General features: G+C 49.2%; 1 protein-coding gene across 8 annotated transcripts; it reads right to left on the bottom strand.

Annotated features, from left to right (window-relative positions):
* Window positions 1-1,956: 1,956 nt before the first annotated feature.
* Window positions 1,957-23,072, bottom strand: Rufy4 (RUN and FYVE domain containing 4). 8 transcript variants are annotated; one of them, XM_041650510.1, is made up of 13 exons: window positions 22,988-23,072; window positions 21,164-21,266; window positions 20,942-21,048; window positions 19,750-19,875; window positions 19,321-19,427; window positions 18,917-19,060; window positions 17,537-17,606; window positions 15,458-16,090; window positions 14,613-14,719; window positions 8,443-8,589; window positions 3,414-3,524; window positions 3,177-3,286; window positions 1,957-2,549 (listed from the first exon to the last, which is right to left on the bottom strand). In XM_041650510.1, exons 2-13 carry the CDS (start codon window positions 21,207-21,209, stop codon window positions 2,308-2,310), a joined length of 1,950 nt encoding a protein of 649 aa, XP_041506444.1. In that variant the 5' UTR covers window positions 21,210-21,266; window positions 22,988-23,072; the 3' UTR covers window positions 1,957-2,307. The 8 variants fall into 8 exon arrangements, with proteins under 8 accessions (XP_041506444.1, XP_041506443.1, XP_041506442.1 ...); XM_041650509.1 differs by lacking the exon at window positions 22,988-23,072 and adding an exon at window positions 22,803-22,831; XM_041650508.1 differs by lacking the exon at window positions 22,988-23,072 and adding an exon at window positions 22,316-22,356.
* Window positions 23,073-23,154: the final 82 nt, after the last annotated feature.

The following is a 23,154-nucleotide window of genomic DNA, read 5'->3' as shown; positions in this document are numbered from 1 at the left end:
GGATGGGCATGGACCTTAAAGCCAGTGCTGGAGGACTATTATCCTTGCAAGGCCACACTCTTGGGGTGGTCTATAGTGACCCCTGTGGAGCTCTCCTTTAAAAAGGCCTTCAGCTCATTTGCTAAAGAGATTGCTGGGCTGTTCAAAAAGTGTTGGCCTGGAGGGCAGAACTCAGCAACGGGAAGACCCGTTGCCCAAACAAGATTGCTCAGGCTCAATCTCATCATTCCTTTGCCTTCGAATCCTTCCTGGAGAGTTCTGCCCATCACTTTGTGACTGCATTTGCTGAGGATAAGTTTTTACCAGTGCACCGGAGCAGAAGTTCCTGTTGCTAAACCCTTACTCCATGCAAAGACAATAGGATGCAATGCTAGGCAGCCAAGACCCTCAGAGGCTGTCTCCAGGCTCTGGTCAGTACCACAGCATTGCTCAAGCACGGCAGAGGCTCCAGCAGAGTGGATGGGGGCAGTGTGAATGCCGGTCTAGAGTTCGTAGTGTTCTCTAGAAGCTGGGTCGGGCAGCTAATTGCCTTCTTCTAGAGCGAGCCCACATTTCTTCTCTAACAGATTTCTCAGAAGTGCCCCAGTTAGTACCTAGTGAATGAGCAACACAATTTGCATAAGCTTTCTCAGAGGCTTCCGGGAAAATGATGTTACTCAAGATCAACTCATCTCCTGTCTTTATCAGAGTCTAAGTGAGTTCCAATGCTGAGTCACCAGGACCGAGCCCCTCCGTCCTTCCAAGTACTCAGAGTGTGGGGCCCATTGAGTCACCATAACATGAAAGGGAAGGACCACTTCTGCCCACCAAACCCAAATGCCCCAGAGAGCGCTGGGATTCTCACATGCAGATGGTGGAATAGTAAAACACAAACCTCTTGGGAGACTACAGGAGCCCCTGCCACCCGCAGCCGCATCCACGGGGGCTGCGTTCACGGTTTCTCTTTTACAGATTCAACTGACTGCAGGTTGAAAGTAAATTTGAAAAATTATGTCTACACTGGACATGCTCAGACTTTTTCTTGTCATCGTTCCCCACAGAACATAGAACACCATTTACATGGCATTTATACCGCCTTTCACTAACCTGGAATTGGTTTAAAGTCTGTGTGGTGCTCACATTGGCTTATGTTTACGGGACTTGAGTGTCTAGGTGATTGCTACTTGCAAAGATTTGGTACCTGCTGGGATTCTTAGAGCCAGTTTCCTGAAGACAACGGGAGACGACTGTTGATTTATCAGCTTTTGGAGAGTTACGGGTCCTATGACCTGAGCACCCCCAGGTGCATTTCACTCCCAAAGGCCTCAGGTGCCAGGCATTTCATCCCTAGGCATTTTCTAGGAGAAATAAAAGTATAGATCTGCCAATGACTGTGCACGAAGCTTATAGGCGCCTCCAGGCAATAACTGCCAACTGGAAACCACTCAAATCTGAACCAACGGGTAAATGTGCGAGTAAATCCTGACAGTGGGATAATAGAGAAGACCACAGGGCCTGGTGAGAAGGCGCAGAGGGTACAGCACTTAACTGCTAAACTTGATGGTACAAGCTTGAGTCTTGGGACCCACATGGCAGAAGGAAAAAGACTTCTCCAACAGGTTGTCCTCTGACTTCTACATGAACCATGAATGCCGTATGTATTACACACACACACACACACACACACACACACACACACATACACACACACTCAGTAGGAAAGAACTGCAGGGATATGCTACACCTAGACAAAGCTCAATCCAGTTAATGACGAGTAGAGGCAGCAATAAAAAGTGAACAGTACAATTTCATTTCTGCAAATTTCTAGAAAGTGCCTATGCTTCCTGGTGACACGAGGCAGGGTCAGGGATTGCCTCAGCATGGAGGTAGGGGTTGAGCGAGGGTGAGGAAGCTTTGTAGCCAATGTCTGTGTAGAGAGACGGCCTCATAAGTGTATATTAAAGAAAACTCAACTCATCAAATTTATGCAATGTTTATTATACGTCAACAGTACCCCTGTAAATCTATGAAAAATGAAACAAACCGATGATCCCTGAAATAGATTGGAGGGGGAGATTGCAAAGCCCAGTGTATTTGGGCTTCACTTCCTGTGAGGGGTTGGGGGGAGGGAAGTGTGGATAGGAAACAGCTGGGCTTGGGCTGTTCTTATTCATGGTCACGGACTCACTGTGCCTCTAAGAACTTTACGAAGGGTTCATAGCCTGTCTTCCTTGCATCAGATGCAAGCTTCTAGAGCTGAGGCATGTTCCATTCAGCCTCTTCCACAGGAAGGCAGAGCTAAGTCAGTCTGTCTGTGGACGGCCAGCATTAAGTCCTCTCCCACCCCTCACAGCTGTGCTGGTGCCTCGGCTCACCAGCTTCCAGAAGAAAAGTGTGGCCATACTTCAGGGAGGGAGGGAGCTGGGGGATGAAGGGGGTGGCTGTCTTAGGCTCCTCTTGTGACCGGTCAGTTGATTTGGATTTCTTCCCGCTGGGCACAGGCTGGGCAGCAGTGCTCCCTCTTCTTGTAGTCTGCAGAGCAGGCGTGGCACACCAGGCCTCCACAGAGCCTGGGGAGCAAAGACAGGAAAGCCTGAAGTAGCTTCTAGGGGGCATCTGCCGGTGCTCATGGTCCAGCAGGACAGCCTTTGACTAGCTCAGGATGCTTCCTTTTCCCACAGGCTGTCATCTAACTCAGGTAGCGGCTTCCCCTGGTGGTTTGTTTCCTTCTGCTCTTCCCCATGATATCAGTGGAGCAGGGAATGGGGGTGGGGGGATGGGGAATGAGCATCTGTACAGATGCTTTCTTTCTGTACAGAGGTGCTGGGACCCTCTCCCTAGACAGAAGCCCAGCTGGGCATTCTGGGAGGCTGCTGGCCTCATCTTCTAGGAACTTCCCTCCTTTGTGACCCTGCCCACTGCTCTCTTTCAGGGGTCTGCTTAGTAGCAGTAGCCAGATGGGGTGACACACGTGGGCACGGCTCTTTATAAGCACCCATTTCCCATGCCCTGGCAGGGTGGTGAACATCTGTAATGTCATCGTGCAGCAGTGGCTGAGTCATCCTAAGTTTGAGTTCCTCCTGGGTCACATGATGAGTTACAGGCCAGCCTGGGGGTACATCAAGAGAACCTGCCTCCAAATAACCAGCGAAACTAGGGCTGACTGGGATGACCTGAGTTTGATCCCTGGAACTCACATGGTAGAAGAGGACCAATTTCTGCAAGTTGCTCTCTGTTTTCTACACATGTGCTGTGGCACACATGTGCATGCAAATGCATGCACGCGCGCGCGTGACACACACACACACTGAAATAAATGTTAAAAAGAAAAATCTTAAAAGCCGAACAAATCAAACAAAACTAGGCATTTCCCTGGGTCCTTCCTTCCCCAGACAAGGGGTTGTGGGTTGTCCCAGACTCTGCCTTCCTGGTACCTGCAGGGATAGCGCCGAGACAGACGCCTGAAGACCTTGTTGCAGTCCATGCAGTGTCCAGCGGCCACGGTAGACAGCTGCTGGAGCCTCTGCCACTGGTGGTCCTTCTCGCTGATGGGTAGGGTGGAGGGGAGACAGAGCGAAGAGAGAGACAGGAAGGTGGTGATGGAGGAGACAGGGCCTCACATTGGCCTGAAGCTTGCCAGGTAGGTGGGGCTGACTAGCCATTGAGTCCCATAGATCTGTCTGCCTTTGCTCCGTTAGCACTGAGATTGGTTGAATTAGTCCTCATGTTTACACCGCAAGCATGTTACTGACTGACCTAGCTCCCTGGCCCTCTTCAGTGGTGTGTGTGTGTGTGTGTGTGTGTGTGTGTGTATGTGTGTGTGTGTGTGTGTGTGTTATTGCTTATATGCATATATGCAGACAAAACACTCATATATAAAAATACATATAAAAAATCAAATAAGGGCTTTGTGAGATGGCTCAGTGGGTAAAAGTACTTGTTGCGCAAGTCTGGCGACCTTGATCTGCTTGCTGGAATCCTTACAAAGGTGGAAAGGAGAGGGTGGACCACACAAAGTTGTCCTCTGACACACAGGCCCCCACCATGCATGTGCATACAAACACACAATAATAAATAAGAAGTATTTAAGTAAAACTCAAACCATACAGAGGGGTTATAAAAGCCTAGCCACCCTCCTCCTTCCTTCTTCAGTGACAAACTGTTTTTCCTTGGTATTAGTCAAGGTAAATACTCCTCTGCAGCTGTTTCTCCCTGGTATTCCTTCCACACTTGAGTAACAGGATTCCTTAGACAGAGGTTGTTCTCTATGGAGTTCCTTCCCTTGATCATGGAGGAGCCATCTATCTGTTACCATGCCCACCGACTTCTCCTTCCTCCCACTGTGGTCTGGTCTCTAGTCTGGGTTCCTCTTTCAGTAACTCTGCTCAGTTTGCAGAATATAATTCTGTATTCTCTTTCTCTCACCCATGAGCCATACCCTGAAACTTCCATTCTGCAAGCCTCCCGTCCCTTCAGCCCCCAACCCCCACCGCGTCACCTGCTAAAGCAACCATTGTGGAAACCACTAGCCATGAGTCTGCTTTGATATAAATCAAATAAGAGGAAAACTTTAGTTGCATCAGCTCAATATCTCAAGTTTGCAACTTCTTCATGAGATTAGTAACAATCGTATCACAAACCACAAACCACTCATCTTCACAGAATATGATATTTTAATCTTTTCTTTTTTGGGGAGGGGGTGTTGGGTTTTTCTGTGCAACAACCCAACTGTCCTGGAACTCGCTCTTGTAGACCAGGCTGGCCTTGAACTCACAGAGATCCGCCTGCCTCTGCCTCCCGACTGCTGGGATTAAAGGTGTGTGTCATCACCTGGCGAGTTGAATCTTTTCTATATTTAATATTCATTCACATATATAAAATACATTCACATTCCATTTTGTGCGTGTGTGTGTTCTTCTGTGGTGGATATGTACATATGTCTGTATATGTGCATGTATGTGAAGGCCAGAAGTCGCTCTCCACCCTTTTTGAAACAAGGTTTCTCACTGAGTCTGGAGCTCTCTGATTGGGCTGCAAAGGCTGGCTAATGAGCTCTGGGGATTTCCTGTGTTGCCTTCCCCATGCTGAGGTTATAGGTGCACACTGTTGTGCCTAGCTTCAATACTGGGTGCTAGGAGAATCTCAAGTTAGGTCCTCAAGCTTTTATGGCAAGTACTTTACGCACTGGCCATCTCCCCGGGTTCTGCATTCTTTTTTTTATCATTCCAATTGTCTTTTTTTTTCTTTTTTAGAAAGGGTTTCTCTATGTAGCCCTGACTTGCTTAGCACCAATACTGGATTCAATTCCCAGTATTGCAGAAGCCATACAAAATGAATAAGACAAATTAATAGCATTTACGTTATTAGATAATATATATGTTTCCTAAATAAGTTGTGCTTTTAAACTTATACCGATGTATTTATTGTACTCTGTGTGTGTGAGCATATCCACACACCATGTACACGGGAGATCAGAGGACTCTCTGGACTGGCTTCTCTGCTCCCCCCTTGGAGGTCCTACGAATTAAACTTGGCAGCAAGCGCTTTTCCTACTGAGCCCACTTGCCAGCTCCTTTCTTGAAAGTCAGGGAGACGGGATCTCTGATTGCAGCCCGGGCTGTCCTTGAGCCAATGGCTTCTGCTTCAAAGTCTGAGTACTAGAGTTAGTGTAAGCCACACTCTGGGCCTTTCTGGAAGTTCCTTATTGTCTTTCTTTTCGTTTATTTTTATTTTTATTATTATTTTATCTGTATAGGTGTTTTGCCTGCATGTATGTCTGTGCACACATGCATGCAGGGTCTAAGGGAACTAGAAAAAGGTGGCTCATTCTCTGAGACAGGAGTTATAAACAGTTCTGAGCTGCCTTTTGGGTATGGGGAATCGAACCTGGGTCTTCTAGAAGACTAACCAGTGCTCTCAACCTCTGAGCCACCTCTCCAGCCCTCTGAATGACTTTCTGGACTCATTGCATCTTCTGCTTTAACATATGATTTCCCTCTCATCATCATCATCATCATCATCATCATCATCATCATCATCACTACTACTACCATTACCATTGTGGTTGACAGGTTGTTTCTATGTAGCCCAGGCTAGCCTTGAACATGCGATTTTCCTCCCTCAGTTTTCCTCATACCGGTAGTTCAGGCATGCACCCACTGTGCCTGACTTCCCCCGAATCCCATCTTAATGGCTCCCTTTCCTTTCTCCTAGCTGGAACTGTTGCTCCCAGAATTACATCTTCTCCTTTCTCGGCTTACTTCCTTTTTTCTCTGGAGCACATCCTCAACAAGCTTCTTAAGAAAGGCTATGTGGGAGTTGAATTTTCTGAGACCTGTCTTATTCACGCCCGTGGCCCTCACCTTCATCATTGAATTTATGGTTTATCTGGACGTGGAATTCTACTTCAAGAGTAGGCTTTTCTGAGAACTTGAGAATTATTGCATCATAGACACCAACACATGTTGAGCCCTCCTCTCCTTATGCGTTTTCCTCCAGACAATTTGAAAATCACATTTCTCTTTGCTTTTCTGAAGCAAATGCTGTATCTAGGTATGAGCAACAAATTTCCCCCTTTGTTTATTGTGTTGAGAATTTAGTGAGAGCTAAAAACTGGTGTCCATCAGAGCCTGCATTTTTAATCTTTGTAATACCTTATTTGATAACCTACTTAATTTTAGCTTTTTCTTTTTGGAAACCTCTGCCAGTTGGAGAGGGTATTAGGACTCCTAGACTGTGCGTGTGTGTGTGTGTGTGTGTGCGTGTGGTGTGTGTGTGTGTGTGCGTGTGCGTGTGTGTGTGTGCGTGTGGTGTGCGTGTGTGTGTATGTGTGTGCGTGTGGTGTGTGTGTGTGTGTCTACACATATTCCTGTGTGTTCACATGGAGGTCAGAGGTTGACACTGGGCGTCTTCCTCAGTTACTTTCCACCTTGTCTTTTGAGACAGCATCTCTCAGTGAGCCTAAAGCTCACCATTTGGCTATATTAGCTGGCTAGCGAGCCTAGGGATGCTCTCACGTTCATCTCCTTAGCACTGGGTTTATGGGCATGCTACCTCTGGATTTTAGCACAAATGTTAAGGATCCTAACTCTGGTCCTCATGATTACATGGCAAACATTTACCTACTGAGCCATCTTCCTAACCCCCCAACCTCCCCACTGATTTCTCTGTCCCCATTTCTGTTGTTACTTATACCCGCTTTTCTTGCTTTTGTCCTATTTTCTGGGAGCCTGCTTTTAATTAATTAACTAATTTAATTAGTTAGTTAATTAGTTAGTTTTGTTTTTTTGAGACAGGGTTTCTCTGTGTAACAGACTTGTCTATTCTGGAACTTTCTTTGTAGACCAGGCTGGCCTCAAACTCACAGAAATCTGCCTGCTTCTGCTTTCTGAGTGCTGGGATTAAAGGCATGTGCCACCATACCATTTATATTTATTTTCTAACCCTTTTGGTGAATTAAACAAATCAACAGTCTTACGTTTTTGTTTGTTTTGTTTTTTTTCTGAGACAGGGTCTCACTATAGCCCACACTGTTTCAGGACACACATCCTGCTGCCTCCACCTCCCCAGTGCTGGGATGACAGGCCTGGCTGTACACACACACACACACACACACACACACACACACAGTGTGGTCAGAGGGTGGCTTTCATGAGCCGGTTCTCCCCTTTCACCACAGGCTCCGGGGCTCTGCTTCAGGCCAGCAGGCTTGTGCAGCGAGCGCCTGTATCTGCCCTCCTTGAATTATTTGTCTCCTCCAAGCCGATCTTGTTCTCTTTTCACTGTTAATGTGTGGATTCCTTGCACAAGAATTTAGTTCTTGACAACTCCAGCAACCTGTTCATTTTCATGGAACCTGAGACCAGTGGTGTCGGGTCCCCTGAGCTGCATGGAAGGAGTGCACATGTGTGTGAGTGCCCATGTCTGTGGAGCACACGTGTGTCTGTTATCTCCCTACCTGACTCAAGGGCTAGTGTGCTTTACACGTCTTCCCCATCGCAGTGGGCTTGGGGGTTTGAAACAAACCCTGGTAAGCTTAGCCTCGGGCATCTAGCACAGCTGCTCCAGGCTGGACCCATGGGCCCAGAGACCTAAATAAGTTCAGTAGGCAGGTAGGTGTGGGCATGTGGTCACTTCATGTGTCCTACATTTCAGTCCCTTCTAAACTCATAAGCTGGAAGAGATGGGAATCTCTTCTGACCACAACGGAAGAATGAGGGCAGTTCTTGAGGCGGGGACTCTGTGGTTTATATGCTGTCTGTCTTTAGTGGCCAAGTCAGCACTGACCCTCAGTTTTCTCCTCTGTAACATGTGACATGTAATTAGTGACAGCTGAGGTCACAGAAGGAAACAACTTCACATGTGAAAGGTCTAGACCCCTGGAATTGCTAGAGACGCAGTCTTCAAGCCTGACCTCCCGGCTCCTCCTTTCCACCCCAGCCCCAGCCGCAGCCCCGTTCTTACTGAATCAGTTCCAACACTCTCCTTTTCATGGCCTGGACCAGGTCCCTCTGCCCTTCCAGCTCCTTCTCATACATGGCGTCCCTCCTCTCAGCCTCCTGCTGCTTCTGTCCCAGCATCATTTGCAAGCGGGCTCTTTCTGCCTCACACCTGGGGACAGGAGGCTCGGTTTTAGGAGAAAGGCTTAGAACCTGTGATGGGAGCCGGTCTACATATAGGCACAGCATCTACATACATGAACATATAGAAGCACACAACACACATACATCATACACCATATGTACTACATATTGCACACACATACCCACCACCTCTCTGCAGTGCACACATACACACACACACATACACACACACATACACACACACACACACACTCACACCCCCACAATAAACGTGTATACCACACACCAAAATGAGCACCATTAGACAGATTCAGCAATCCAAGAAAAATAGAAACAGGGCCTAACCTTGAGTGTTCCTGTAGAGGGCGCTACTGACCATTTCTTTCCCTCCTTCCTGCCCTCCTTCCTTTCTCTCCCTCCCTCTCCCTCCTTCTCTTCCTCCCCTTTTCCTTCCTTCTTTCCCTCCCTCCCTTTTAACATTTCCACTTTAAAACATAACTTTGGAAAGGTATATTTTTGGGAGGCCTGACTGGATGGAGGGTGAACGCCTAGCAATCTAGGCTGCAGACACTACGTCCAGCTGGGAACAACTGGCCATGGAGGAGAGCACTGGAGGCCTTGGGGTGATTATCTTGCTTTAAAGTATTTTTAGAAGCTGTGCTATATTGTCTTTTCAATTTAAAAAGCAATAGGAAAAATACGACTTTCCTAAATTTCTGTCTCTGTTTTGGGTTTGGAACTGCCGCAGCTCTATTCTTGCTTTTCTTGTTGTTGTTAGTGGTTTTCTGGAAGGTTCCAAGAAGTTTACTAAACTGAAGTTTACTAAAGTTTACTAAACTGAAAATAAAATAGCCCAGGCTTCTCTTTCCACGACCCGGTTGGGAGTGTACACCAGCTAGCAGTGGGTAGATGCTAATGAGTCCAAGAATCAAACCTAGGGCCTTGTACAAGCCAGGCAGGCACTCTATCAACTCTTGGACTATTGGCTTTTAACATATAGCCAGTTAGCAGGCCCCAAGACTGAAAACTGGGTGCACCTTCAAATCTTGCCAAGAACCAAAAGGCCACTGAAAGCAGACCTTGTCTGGACTTTTCTTAGCTGCTGACCTCCAGGTTCCTGTAGAGGGCACTATCAACATTTTCCTCATCTAGTTCTCTTGCCCTCTAGGCCTCTAGGCCCTTCCTTATGTGACCACCATGGGGTGCGTGTGTTGATTGGTGGGAGGGATAACCCTATCAGGCCCCTACTGTGTCCTGGTGGCTATTTTAGGTGCCAGCCAGTAAGAGGGCTGTGGCCACCGCTCTTGTGGGACTTAGGTCATTAAGACAAGTTTTGTGACTGAGCCCTCCAAAGGCCAAGGCGGAGAGTAGAGAAGGTGCTGGAGGGGCCACTGAGACAATCTGGCCTTGCGAGTCTGTGAGCTGGAGTGGTTTGTCTGCCTGAGTGACTGAAAGAGGGGTGCTGGGCAGGGACCCCAGGGAGAGGGAAGGAGAATTAGGAGAGGCGGGGAGTCAGCAGGGCTCCAGAGAGAGCCATCAGGGATGGCAGGAGGGGATGTGGGAAGGACAAAGGTGTCTTGAGCCCCTAGTTTATGTCAGGCATCGGGCTGAGGCACCAAGGCCTCGCTTCATTCAGTTTTCACAATGTCGTCAGATGGGGAGTATAAGCTTCATTTCATGAGAAAGAAAAGTAGAGTCTCAGGTGGGGTATCATTCTTGCCCCGGGTCACACGGTGTGGTGAGAGGATCAGAAGTCTGGACAAGAACCTGTCCAGCTCTCTTTTGTCTTTGCCACACCTTCCCCAGGCACCAGCGCTGTGCGGGCAGGAGCTGGGCAGATCAAGTGGCTTCCTGTCAAGTCGTTCTGTCTTGTGGGATGGACTTCCTGGGTTTTGTTTACTGTCGTACACCTGTCCCCTACCCACTTGTGGTCACACAGGTACAGCAAACACAACTGGTAGAGAGGATGTACCCGGAGAACAGGGACTGGATGGTGGTGAACCCCTGTCACTGGCTGGATGCCCACAGTCCCTTTGCCCAGTGGTGGGCTCAGTGCTTGGCTCCCGAGTCTGGGCTTGGCACTTGCTACTCCATCTGCAGTCTGACATGACTCTCCACCACCTCCCAGGCCACCTTCTGTCCAGCACATCACACCTGACTTCTTGCCCAACAGTCCTCACCTGGAAGTCTGACTGGTGTCCCAGGCTTTACAGTTCCCAAGCTCTGCTCTGGACTTTCCGTACAAGCCCATCCATCCCATCTTTCCCTACCTCTGTGAACAGTTATTTTTATCTCTTTCTCTCAGACCCACGGCCTAGGAAGCTCTGCTTCAAAATTTGCCCACAAATCAGCAGCTGCACCCTCTCTGCTCCGGCTAAATACCTCTGCTCTCCTCCTGTTGTTCTGACAGTTTGACACAAGCCAGGCTCGCAAGGGAAGAAGAAATCTTTCTTGAGAAAGTGACTCCATAGGACTAGCCTGTAGGCAAGTTTGAAGGGACATTTTCTTAATCGATAGCAGATGTGGGAGGGCCCAGGTCACTGTGGGCATGACCACCCCGAGCAGGTGGTCCAGGATGGTATATAAAAGCAGGTTGAACAAACCCCGAGAGGGCAAGCCTCTGCATCAGCTCCTGCCACCAGTTCCTGCTCTGACTCCCCTTAGTCATGCACAGCTCTGTGGAACTGTAAGCTGAAATAAACCCTTTCCTCTCCAAGCTGCTTTCGGCCATGGTGTTTTATCACAGCAAAAGAAACCCCAACTAAGATACCTATTTACCAAGAAGCTTTCTAGAAAGAAGGCCTCCTGGGAGTTGCTGATGCTTGCACAGAGAGGAAAGGCAGAACACAGGGAGGGAACAGCAGGATGGAAGGCCCTAAGGTGGGACTGGGCATAGCAGGTTCCAGAAACATAGTGGAGGTCCTTTTTGCCCCAGTGGAGTGAGGAAAGAACCCTCTAGTCTTGTTCCATAGGGTCAGCCTGGACTATTCAAGTCTACGAACTGAAAGTAAGTTGGAGCATTACTGCTAATGGGCACAGGCATCTTTAGGGAGAGACACCAGTGCCATAAAATTGACGGAGCCAATGGCTGCACAACTCTGTCACTATACTAAAAACTTCTGAATTGTTGAAGAATTCATAAAGCACACACACATTATTATTATTTTTGTTATTATTGAGACAGGGTTTCTCTGTGTAGCTTTTAGAGTCAGTCCTGGAACTTGCTCTGTAGACCAGGCTGGTCTCAAACTCAAAGACATCTGCCTGCCTCTTCCTCCCAAGTGCTGGAATTAAAGGTGTGCGCCACCACTATCTGGCTTAAACCATATATACATACATATATATATATATATATATATATATATATATATATATCCAATCAGACTACGCCATGCCCTTCCTCTGTTTGAACTCTATAATGGCTCCATTCTACTTTGATTTAAAACCAAGGTTATTTTGATGACTTCCCAGACTGCCCTTTCCTCCCTCACCTGACTGGGGCCAGAATGGCTCCCATAATCCTCCTTGAACCTGCTGTACAATTTCCCATCTCAGGATCTTTGTTCCTATTCTCCCCCCTGCCTGGAACATCTTACTAGCCAGTGTCTAAAAGTCTAGCTCCTTACTTCCTTCGTGCCTTCAAGCAAACACCAGAGCTTCTGAGAGGCCTTCAGTGGCCACACCACCTTCTCAAATACTTCACAGTGGTCACCTCCCATTTTCCTTTCCTGTTTTTTTCTCCACACAACTCCAGGGGTTGGGGAGATAGCTTTGCAGGTAAAGTCACTCACTGCCAGGACTGATGTCCTGCGTTCAGATCCCAGAACCCACAATGGTGAAGGAGAGAGCTGACTCAGTTGCTGTCTGACCCCCGCATGTATACCATGGTACGTGCACACCCACAATCACGCTCACGCGCACCCCCACACCTATGCATAGAATAACACATGTATGCCATGGTACGTGCACACCCACAATCACGCTCACGTGCATCCCCACACCTATGCATAGAATAAACAAATAATAGTAATAGTAATAAGCCTGTCCAACTCATTGCTCTGTATTTCATACGCAGATTCCTTACTGCGAACAACATGAAGGCAGGAATTTTGTGTTTTGCCCACAAGAGTATTTGGGGTTTAGAATGGGTGCCTAAAGTGTTTAGGAATGACCAAGTGATGGGTCGCAGGGAGACAGGGGTCTATGAGACTGTGCCCTCAGATACAGAAAGAAGTTTGATGCTGGGACATCTCTCTGGAACCTCTTAGTTGCTCCCACCCTGTTTCTCTTGAAGCCACAGAGACTCTTGCATGGCCAAGACCCCCACTTTCACTTAGGATTTGAATCACTGGAGTATTTGCTGGTCACAGCAGCAGCTCAGGTAGTGAGTATTGGGTGGAGTCCAAGGGGCTTTGGGTTGGAGTCTGGGCTCTCGGGTCTGCCCCAGCTGTTTAATAGACAGACAGTAAACTTCCCAGTGATTCAGTATGAGTCATAGACACTCAGCCTCTGACAAGGGCAGGACTGTTCCCTGACCTTGTTTGGAGAAGGTGTTACAGTGTCCTTTAGAGACAGAGACAGCATGCAGACCCATGAAGACCAAAGGCAGACTCAGGAAGACCTTTGCACGGAGTAGACTTTTAAAACAGGCAGGGTTGTGACAGATAATACCTTTGGGACCTTGAGATAAAGGGAAAGAAGGGAGAAAGGAGCTACTTGGCAGAAAGAGATAGGGGAATATAGTCAGGGCTCTGTATCCGTGTCTCTGGCTTTAACCAACCACACACCAAAGATGTTTGGAGACAAAAGCAAACAAAAACCCTAAACTGTGTATCTTGAATATGTCCTGATATTTTTCTTCTTCCGATGATTCCTTATACAAAATAAGGAATAGTGGCACAACTATTTTCACAGCATTCAGACCAAGTTAGGGAGGTTCACAGAGCCCAGGGGGAGGGTGTCTGGGGTTCTGAGTAGACCCTACACAATCTTTATGCGAAGCACTTGAGCAGACATGGGTTTCAGTCCTGGAACCAACCTCCTGTTGATACAGAGGACAGTGCTAAAAACAAAACAGCAAAAAACAACAACAACAACAACAACAAACAAACAAACAAAAAAAAAAACTGCCCTGGGGCTGTAGCTAGTTGGCAGAGTGCTTGCCTACCAGGCACAAAGACTTAACTTTTAGTACCAAATAAACTGGGCACAGAGGTCCAGGCCAGGAGGATTGGAAACTCAAGGCCATTCTCAGTTACATGGCAAGTCTCAGGGCAGCTTGAACTGTATGTGTAACAAAATAAAATTGGCTGAGGGAGCCGGGCATGCGGGGCACAGGTGCTGTCTCAGCACTGACAGACTGGAGGACCGTCTGAGCTGCGTGAAATGACCAGAACAGCAGGAAATGACACAGAACAGCAGGAAAGGCCACTGCTGTGGAGTCAGCCACAGGGCTTGGCTCTCAGGTCCTCTCGGTTAACAAGCTGACACTGGGTGGGTCATGTAAGTTCTGGGTGAATGTCAGCCACTGATGTGGTTATCAGGAGGCCAAAAAAGTTGAAAAGGTTGTATAGCAGGCAACAACAACAACGAAAAAAAAAAAAACGGAGGGACAATTGAAAATGAGGGACAAAGCCAGGCATAGTGGTTTATGCCTGTAATCCCAGCACCCAGGAGGCTGAGCAGAAGGATTGTCATATGTTCCAGGACAGCCTGGGCTACAGAGTGGAATCCTTTCTTTAAACCCTGTGTGAGGAAGGTAGATGTGGAGGCATGGTGGAGTCAGAGCTGGTTAAAAAGGCAGAGGGGCACCCAGAAGAGGAGGCAGGAGTCAGGTCAAGCATGGCAGGAGCGCAGGGACAGGGAGCAGTCTGTCTCCTGGGGTTCTTGGGGAGACTGGGGAGGAGAGGACCTGTGAGCTTCCTAGGATCAGGATCAATGCCTAGGATGGCACTGGCCTCAGTAACCTGGAGCTGTGCCCAGCACAGGGTCTGGTACACTGAGATACTCAGAGTCCTGGAGTCCCAGCCCTGCTGGTGGTGCCAAGGTTACCTGCTGAGTTGCTCCTGGAGTGTCTGCAGCTCTCTTTCCTGGGCCTGCAGCAGCTGCTCCTGGCGCTGGGCCTGTTCCTTTGCCAGCTGGAGCTCATACCTGGGGTCCTGGGGACAAGATGGGAAAGGAAGACAATGAAAGGACAACAACCCCTGTTTGGGTCCACCTGATGAACTTCCCAATGAGGCTCTAGCCATGCCTCTGGGAGCTGGGTGAGTCTGGGGTTACCACTTCTTTTCTTGAAATCACCAAGTTCTTGGACCTGGCAGACTGGCTAGGAAGGAAACTGAGAGATATCTTCAGAACCATCTTGGGGGAGGGACTCCTGGGAAAGGCATGCCAAAACGTGACTAGTCGGGAGTACAGCGAAAGGGCTTAGACACTGGGAGACCTCTGCCCTGGTAATGGAGCTTGACTTTTGTGACTCAAAAGGCTGCTGGGATGTGGTTCGGAACTCAAATGTTGGCATGCTAGGCAGGAAGTACTGATGGGTGAAGTAGGCCTCATAGAAAGCAATCATGGGACAGGACAAGCTGTGACCGGAACAATGTGTGACTTCCGAAGGGCATTCCCAGACAGCGACTCTGAGAAACAAGCTAAAGTTGATTTGTAGGGCTCTGTGTGATGGCACACACCTATAACCACAGCATTTGAGGCGTCAGAGGCAAGAGGATCAGTAATTCAAGGACAGCCTGGCTATAAAGCAAATTTGAGGCCAGTCTGAGTTACAGAAGATCACTTCACAAACAAGCCCTTATACTGATCTGTGGGCTGAAATGGCCTCCAGTTATCTCCTTAGACCGCTAGTAGCACACCAGGCTAGAGAGGAAGCAACAGCCAGATACCTTGACCACCTCCTGCAATGGCTCTTCTGCTCGACCCTTCTGCCTGCTCATACTGCTCACTCCTGTCCACTGTTGTGGCTTCTCTGTGGAGGAGTCTTCCTTTATTCCCAGGCCTTGCAGGACACAGAGCTGCCCTAGAACACTAGGCTGATCCCACCCCTGCCTGTTCCTGAATGCTCTGTTTTCTACCCTTCCTTGAAGGCTGGGGGTCACCAGCCCTTGGTCATGGTCCCAGTCTGCTTCCCTTTCCTGGGTCCCTTCTGTTGTTCTCTGGCCTTCTGTCATTGTCAGACTTCCTGTGCCTCCATTTTCTATTCCTGTCACCTCCTTTTGTGCCTCCTTAGCTCCCTCCCTCTGTCGCTGGCTGCATGCTGCTGAATTCTTTGGGGATTTTCTGTTCTTTGGGCCTCCTTCCTTCTGGTCTAGCTGAAATTCATCCCCTTCTGTTTCTCGAATGCTCTGGGGACAACTGAGGCTCCTGGAATCCCCTCTCTTCTTTTCCAAAGAGGTGGGAAGATGGCCATGCTGCAAGGGGGTAGGGAGGTCATGTTGGTGGTCTTCCTTGGGTGCATCTTGCAGACAGCTGGTTCCACGGGCATCTGGTCCCTGTAGCTGTCCTCTGGAGCAGCTCGCCTGTAGAGAAGTCCCATCTCAGCAACTGATCTGGACATAGACCTGGGCCAACAAAGTTTGCTTCCTACTGGATTCCTAGACCTTCTACGGGGAAAATCACCAAAGCCAGATAATCTCAGACAGCACTCCCACAAGACCCACAAATCTGAGGGGAGAATAGCAGGTGTCTCAGCTCCTCCCCTCCCTGCCTCTAGCCTCTGGCATTTCCCTCCTTTGCCCTGAATTCCTCCACCTTCTCCTTCCACTTTTTCTGCTGTGCTTGATTTTGTGTTTCTGCATTCTCATCCCTAAGAGGGGAAAAAGAATTTCTAGTTTACAAAATGGCAAGAAAAATTTAAACAGACTACTCTGAAGAAGCCCCCTCGGTGGGGATGTAGCTCAATGGTAGAGCACTTGTCTAGTATGTGTGGCCTTGGATTCAATCTTTAGCATAGCAGGGTGCAGAGGAGCCTTCTCTCTGCTTCCATTTTTCCCCTTGACCATATCTGCACCCTACAGTCATCCCTTGATACCAGGGGAGTTGGCTCCAGGACCTCAAGATGGTATTCAAATCCCTGGACACTTGAGACTCTTCTTTAACATGGTGTAGGGTTTGCCGATAACCAATGCACATCCTCCGATACGCTGGAGTCCTTTTTAGATGACTTTGCTACCCCACACAGTGTTAATGCCATGTAAGTAGTTATTATACTGCCTTTTTTGGGGAACTCTGAGGGTAAAAGAATCCACAATGTTCAGAACCAATACAATTATTTTTTTTCTAAATATTTTGTATGTGCTGTTGGTTGAATACACGGATGCAGAACCCATGGATATGGAAGGCTGACTGCACACTTAGCATAAATTGCATTGTGTTCCTGGTCTGTCTACACGAACAGTCCTTGAACTCTTTCAAGGTCTGAGACTGGGTCCTTAACGGTGCCACATCTGGTGTCTGGAAGTCGTGCAACGATGACAACCTTCAGCGGCCACTTGAGAATAGAGCAGGAGCCAGGAGCCTCATGCCGAGCTGCATGTGGGCTGTCTTGAGCCATCTACACAACTCCCCTAGGAGGCAGGAACTCACCCAAGAACCTTCAGCTGAGTTTAGAAAGGGGCAGAGCTGGGCTGTGAATTGGGAAATCAGTCTCCATAGTCACTCTGCTAACTGACACAGGCCAATTTGGACTGTCAACTCAGGGGTTTCAGTAGAAGAGGGCTCCCTGGTCTGTTTCCTGCATGCCTCCAGCCACCCTTATTGCCCTCTCCTCCTGAGAGCCCCAGTGACTCCTACAGATGGCACCAGAGCTCCCTTGTTCTCCTTATTCCCCCTCCCTTGCTTCACACACTGCTTCCACCTCTGTTCTGTTCAGCTCTCTGCGCACCCACAGGAGGCCCTGCTCAACTTGGGAGTTCCAGTAGATAGACGATCAAGAAGCAAGTCAGGGTGAAGGCAGGCAGAGGCACCTCCTTTGGGAAACCTTCTGGCTTTCTGGGTCTTCTTTCCTGGGTCCGGCTGGGATTGGAGTGGCGGGACCTGAAACCAAGAGGCAGAACAACCTCTTTAGTTGGCTTGGTCCTATAGTGGAGGCTACCCCAGCTTTGGAGCCACTCCTTCAGACTATGACCCTTTCCGTTTTCCAGCATCCCCTGAGTGGTTCCCTTTCCCCATCTAGCCAGCCACCCCATGTTCCATCTCCATATCTGTTGCATCCCAGCATCCCCATCATCACCCATCCGCCCTCCTGACTTGTCCAGCTGGCCAATTAGTCTTTAGAAGCGTGGCCTAGCTTGAGATGACACTGAGAAGGGAGAAGGCTAGAGAGTGGGGACAAGAACAAAGAAGGGAAAGGAAACAGGCTTCCAAAGTGGGGGAAATAACCAAAATTTTTACCCAGATATGGACCTATGAGCCACAATAACCAACATGTCATGACACCCTAAGGGTGCAGTAGTGCTACACATACCTTGGTTGTAACTAACAGCTCTTTAATCGGAACTAAGACATTCTCGACAGGAGGGAATCATGCCTGGTACTAGAAACCTCACCCACCACCCAGAGGTAGCGAGGTCATAGATCTTGGAAAGAACCTACAACTATCACTTACTAAACCAGTATAATCCCTAGCTATGTTCTAAATATTTGTCTTTTATAGCCACAGATCAGTGTAGTCCTCACCCCTCATTGAGGAAACTTCTCTTTGCAACAGATGGAAATCATTACAGAAAACAACAACCAGTCAAGATGAAGGGTTGTGGAGCCTAGTCCCAGCAGATACATATTCAATACAGCTACATGTAAGGCTCAAGGATCATTGCCGAGGAGGGGGTTGGAAGGTGAGTCAGAGGGCCAAGGAGTTGGCTGCGAGGCTGTTTCTCCTAGGAATGTCAGGATCTACACCTGTAAAATCTCACCAACATGACTGCCTGAACATGAGTCGAAAAAGGACAATAGCAATAGACATGCTAACATAAGTGAGAAAACGTTCATGGGAACTCAATCATACAAAGAGAATTACAGGCAACTAAGGAATGCTGAGAGCAGGAGAAACAGTTTTCCCACCAACTGGTTATACAATAACAAATTGTTAGCCCTGAAAACACACATACAAATAACATTATACAGACCGAGTGGGCTGAACTTGTGTGTGGGTGCGCGCACGCGTGCATGCGTGTATCTCACAACAATTAATGAAAAAGGAGCCTATGTGTTTGAAGGAGGGTAAGGAAGAGTATATGAGAGGGTTTGGAGGGAGAAAGGGGAAGGGGAAAACAATATAATTATAATCTCAAAAAGTTTAAGGGGAGGAGAGAATGGCTTGCTTTGGAGGCCGAGAGCCCACTCACTCTGAGAACATGGGCCAGTCTTCATCCAGGTCTGGCCGCTGCAGATCCAGGTTGAAGGCAATTCCGTTGAGGGCATAAAGAGAGTCCAAGATTTCTTCCTGGAGCTCAGGGCACAGCAGAGGGCTCCGGGGACCATACCATTCCCTGGTGAAGAGGGACCAGCACATTTGGCCCTTGCCACTCTTGACCTCTGAGAATTGGTGCACCACAGGGGTCCTACCTGGGCAGGTGTGGTTGAGCTCAGCCTCGGAGGGCAGAAGCCCAAGCAAAACTGAAGACCCCCTAAGCCCTTTCTCCTTTCTGACACTTATTCCCTTATCTCTAACTGTCAATCATTCATTTAGGAGTGAAGGAGGGTAGTGAGCTCGATTGTCATTTATGGGTTGATGGCCTGGCAGTCCTACCTAGTGAGATCTGGGCTCAGGAGGCACAACTGCATTGACTCGGCCAGCTGTCCACAGGCAAGGCAGAGCCGGATAAAGGCGCGACCCTTTCCCAGAGAGGTCTTCAGCTGCAGGGAGTGTGGAGGACCAAAGAGATGGCAAAATCAGGATGGGGAGCTGGGCAAAATCAGAGAGCGCACAGATGGGAGCAAGAGCGAAGGAGAAAGAGCGGGCCAAGGCTAGAGGAGAAACGTGTGGCTGGAGGTGAGGCCAGGCCCAACGAGAGGAGAGGAGCAGGTGAGAAGCCTTCTGTTAGCAGAGCAGGTATGGGTGACACGGGACCTAGGGAAGGGCTGTATGCCCGCCCCTAGCCATTCTTTGTCCACTGCTGGTATCAGAGCTTCCTTGTGCTTCCAAAGCCTATCCCTTCCTCATCTCCTGCCCCCTTACCTTGCTCTGTGAGCATACGAAGCTGATCTGCTCCGTGCATCCCCGCTGTCGTCGCAGGGCAGTGAAGAGGAAATCCCAGTAATCCTTCTGAGCCCCCAGGAAGCTCCTCTGCTCTTTCTGGTCAAACTAGGATCAAGAGGAGAGAAAGGAATGTGTGCTAGGAACCTACCTAGCGCCCTGGCATGCTGGGAGGGCCCTGGGGAGAAGAAAGGGCTCCTGCAGACAGGCCTTTTTGTGAGGGATTTGGCTCTGCTCTTATTGGCTGTGTGATGGGGACAAGATATTTGCTCTCTCTGAGCCTGAGTTCACACTCATTCACAAGCACTGAGTACTTCACTATGTGTAGGCCCCATTCTAAGGCCTGTGAACAACGAAAAAACCAATCCCACACAGCTTACTTCTTGGTATGGGAGTCAGAGGATGAATAAATTAAGTTCTTAAAGCATACAGTGTGTTAGATGGTGATGATGGCTGTGGAGGGAAAAAAGAAAAAAAAAGAAAGAGAATAGAAAGTGCGTATGTGTATTAGTTAGTTACACACACACACATGAGAGAGAGAAAGAGAGAGAGAGGGAGAGAGAGACTGAAATTTTAGCCCGAGGAAGCCATCAGACCTGAGGGTCATGGGAACAGATGTCACGCAAGTATCTAGGGAATAGCATTCTAGACAGAGGGAATGTAAAGAGAAAGAAAGGCCCCTAGAGCCGGGCAGTGGTGGCGCACGCCTTTAATCCCAGCACTTGGGAGGCAGAGGCAGGCGGATCTCTGTGAGTTCGAGACCAGCCTGGTCTACAAGAGCTAGTTCCAGGACAGGCTCCAAAACCACAGAGAAACCCTGTCTCAAAAAACAAACAAAAAAAAAAAAAAAGAAAAAGAAAAAGAAAGGCCCCTAGACAGGTGCTATCCTGGTGTGCTATGGGGGATGGAGACAGAATAGGAGAAGTGCAGCTCACTGTCAGGAGATGAAGTCAGAGGAGGAGGGGGGGAAATCAAGGACCTCAGGAGGTAAAAATGAGGAGAAAATGAAGGCCAGTTCTAGCTTCTAAAAGACAGTTTATGTCATGAAAGATTTGCTCACTAAGCAAGGAGCACCAAGGAAGACAGTGGCCTGGATATATTTCTGGGAAAGCTCTCCTGAGTATTCAAAGCTGAAGAACAAGGGAGGGGAGGAGGGGGAAGTGGATGGTCCCACCTGCAGTAGCAGCTCCAGACAGCCACAGAGTCTGTGTAGCTCAGCGCTGGTGTCTGTCACAGGCCCCTGCCCATCCCCGTATCCCTGGAGGATGGCGGAGACAGCATCTGCAAGGATGGTAGACAGCAGACATCAGGGAGCCCGGCCTTGAAGGGGGATGCTCTCCAGACCCCTCACTTCCCCTGCAGCTCAACCCCAGACAATTTCACAGGCCAGACTCACTTTTCAGGTTCCTGGTGATCTGTAGGATGGTCTCCTCTTCTGCCATGGAGACTAGGGAGTGACGTGGTTCCCTGAGATGCTCTGGGTTCAGCTGCCCACTTTCCTTATGTATATAGATGGGAAGGGAGCGAGAGCATACTGGGGTCACACAATGGGTTAACCCGTGGAATAAAAAACCAACTCTTTCTTCCTTTCTTTCCTCCTTTAAAAATAGTTTACTAAGTACACCGCAAGGAATCAAAGTTACTTCTTGAAGGCCAGTGTGTAAAGATGCGGCTGTGACCCCCACATATCCAGCATCCCTGGTATTGGTCACCCTGATCATTGCTGACATCCTCATCTCATTCGATTCCCTTGGTAGCCTCCAGAACGTAGTTATACAAGATGACTGGACACAGAGAGGGGAAATCTCAGTCTAGTACCACAAAGCAATAAGTTGAACTGAGATCTGTTTACTTGGTATGAGCACAATGCCAGCGCCCTAGGGACACGCGGCTGGGACCTGCTGCCTCCTTTCCCCTTGGATAGCCCCAGAACATCAGCAGAGTGTCATTGCCTTGAGACCTACATTAATCCTTTCCGGAGCCCCAGCTGAGTGGAAAATGTGTGTTCCCTGGGGAAAGCAGGCAGAAGTAGAGGTGCAGCGTTAGGACTGATCCCGATGTTGGGTGTGAGGAGTGCAGCGCCTGGGTTTACCCCCACCATCCTCTCTCGTGGGACTCTCCTTCTGCCTCCAACTGGTCCTGGGACTCAGCAAGGGACACTGTTGCCCTTGAGGGATGATGAGTTTAGGCAGAGATCCTGGCATCAAAGTCAGGCCCAGGACGAAAGCCCAGGTGTCCAGCCTCCCAGGCAGCAGCAATGGAGTTTGTGGCTGAGGTAGCAGCCTACGGCAGTGGATGGAAAGGAGAAAGAAGAAAAGAGAGGATAGGAAGAAGAAAAGAGAGGATAGGATAGCAGGGCACAGGGCCCCGGGATGGGAGTCAGAGGATGCAGGGCCACCCTGGTCTGGTTACTCACTGTCTTCCAACTGTTCACTCTTTCCCATGCCCCGGTTTCCTCATCTACAGATCAAGAATTAGACAGAAGTTCTCTACAGACCTTCAGGATTCCTCTAGTCCATCCTCAAACCCAGGGGCTTCCGGTGCTCACCTGGGAAAAGCCTGCCCAATTTGGGTGTGGGCAGCAGGGTTCTGCAGCCTGGGTATGTCCCTTGTGACTGTGGGCTTGCACAGCCCTTCCCAGTTCTCCTGCCTGGGGAGTGACTCAGACCCTGCCTGGAGAGGGCTGGACCAACCCTGGCCAGGAAGAGGTAGTAGAGAAAGATTAAGGCACCACCAAGGCAGAATGGGTGGCTCCCGCAAGCTGATCTGGAATAGGGGCAGGTAGTGGTCAAACAAAACCGACAGGGGCCTTCTTTCCCGGGCACCTGCTCCTGTCTTTCTGTCTTGCTGCCAGCAGATGGCGGAAAGAGGCTGACGGAGGCGCTAGTGGACGCGTTCCTGTCACTGGACTGGAGGTGGTACAGGTGGAGAGAGGACAAACGACCACCAAGTATCTTCACTCTCCTCTACCCCAGACAGCTGCGCCATCCTTGTCAGTGTTGGGTGCCTTCCTTCCAGCCCTGGTGCCCACTTACCAGGCTCGGAAGTGAAACTCCGGGTGAAGCGCCAGGTGGGCGGCCTCCCTTCGCTGACCTCTCTCAGCTTCCTGATTCTGGGGTCATCATTTTGCTAGGCTAGGCTGGCCTGGGGGCTGGTCCTGGTAACTGGGAACCGAGGGTTAGAGACTGCTAGAACTATTGTTACAAGGGAGACGAACTACCTGTTAGCAGGGCACAGCGATCCTCAAACCTGCTGTTCTCTGCTCCACGTCCCGCCTTTCTTCCTGGTGCAGAACTCTATTCCCCACACCCGTCCTCCCTGTCGCCGTCTCTGTCCCCTACAAATCCCCTTTCTGGTGTCAGTCTCATAGTTGCTCGCTGGTCACGC

The sequence above is a fragment of the Microtus oregoni genome, unplaced genomic scaffold, assembly GCF_018167655.1.
Source record: "Microtus oregoni isolate MIOR12 unplaced genomic scaffold, Mior012 000004F_ref0000308, whole genome shotgun sequence".
Lineage (NCBI taxonomy): Eukaryota > Metazoa > Chordata > Mammalia > Rodentia > Cricetidae > Microtus > Microtus oregoni.
Note: the sequence above shows the minus strand (reverse complement) of the source record. Positions and strands in the feature narration are given on the sequence as shown.

Coding starts and splice junctions, on each gene's coding strand:
- Rufy4 (XM_041650510.1), bottom strand. CDS start 21,209: ATGGCAGAAGAGGAGACCATCCTACAGATCACCAGGAACCTGAAAA. Junction 19,428..19,749: donor TCGTATGCTCACAGAGCAAG/GTAAGGGGGCAG, acceptor CACTCCCTGCAG/CTGAAGACCTCTCTGGGAAA. Junction 16,091..17,536: donor CAGAAGGTTTCCCAAAGGAG/GTGCCTCTGCCT, acceptor ACTTCTCTACAG/GCGAGCTGCTCCAGAGGACA.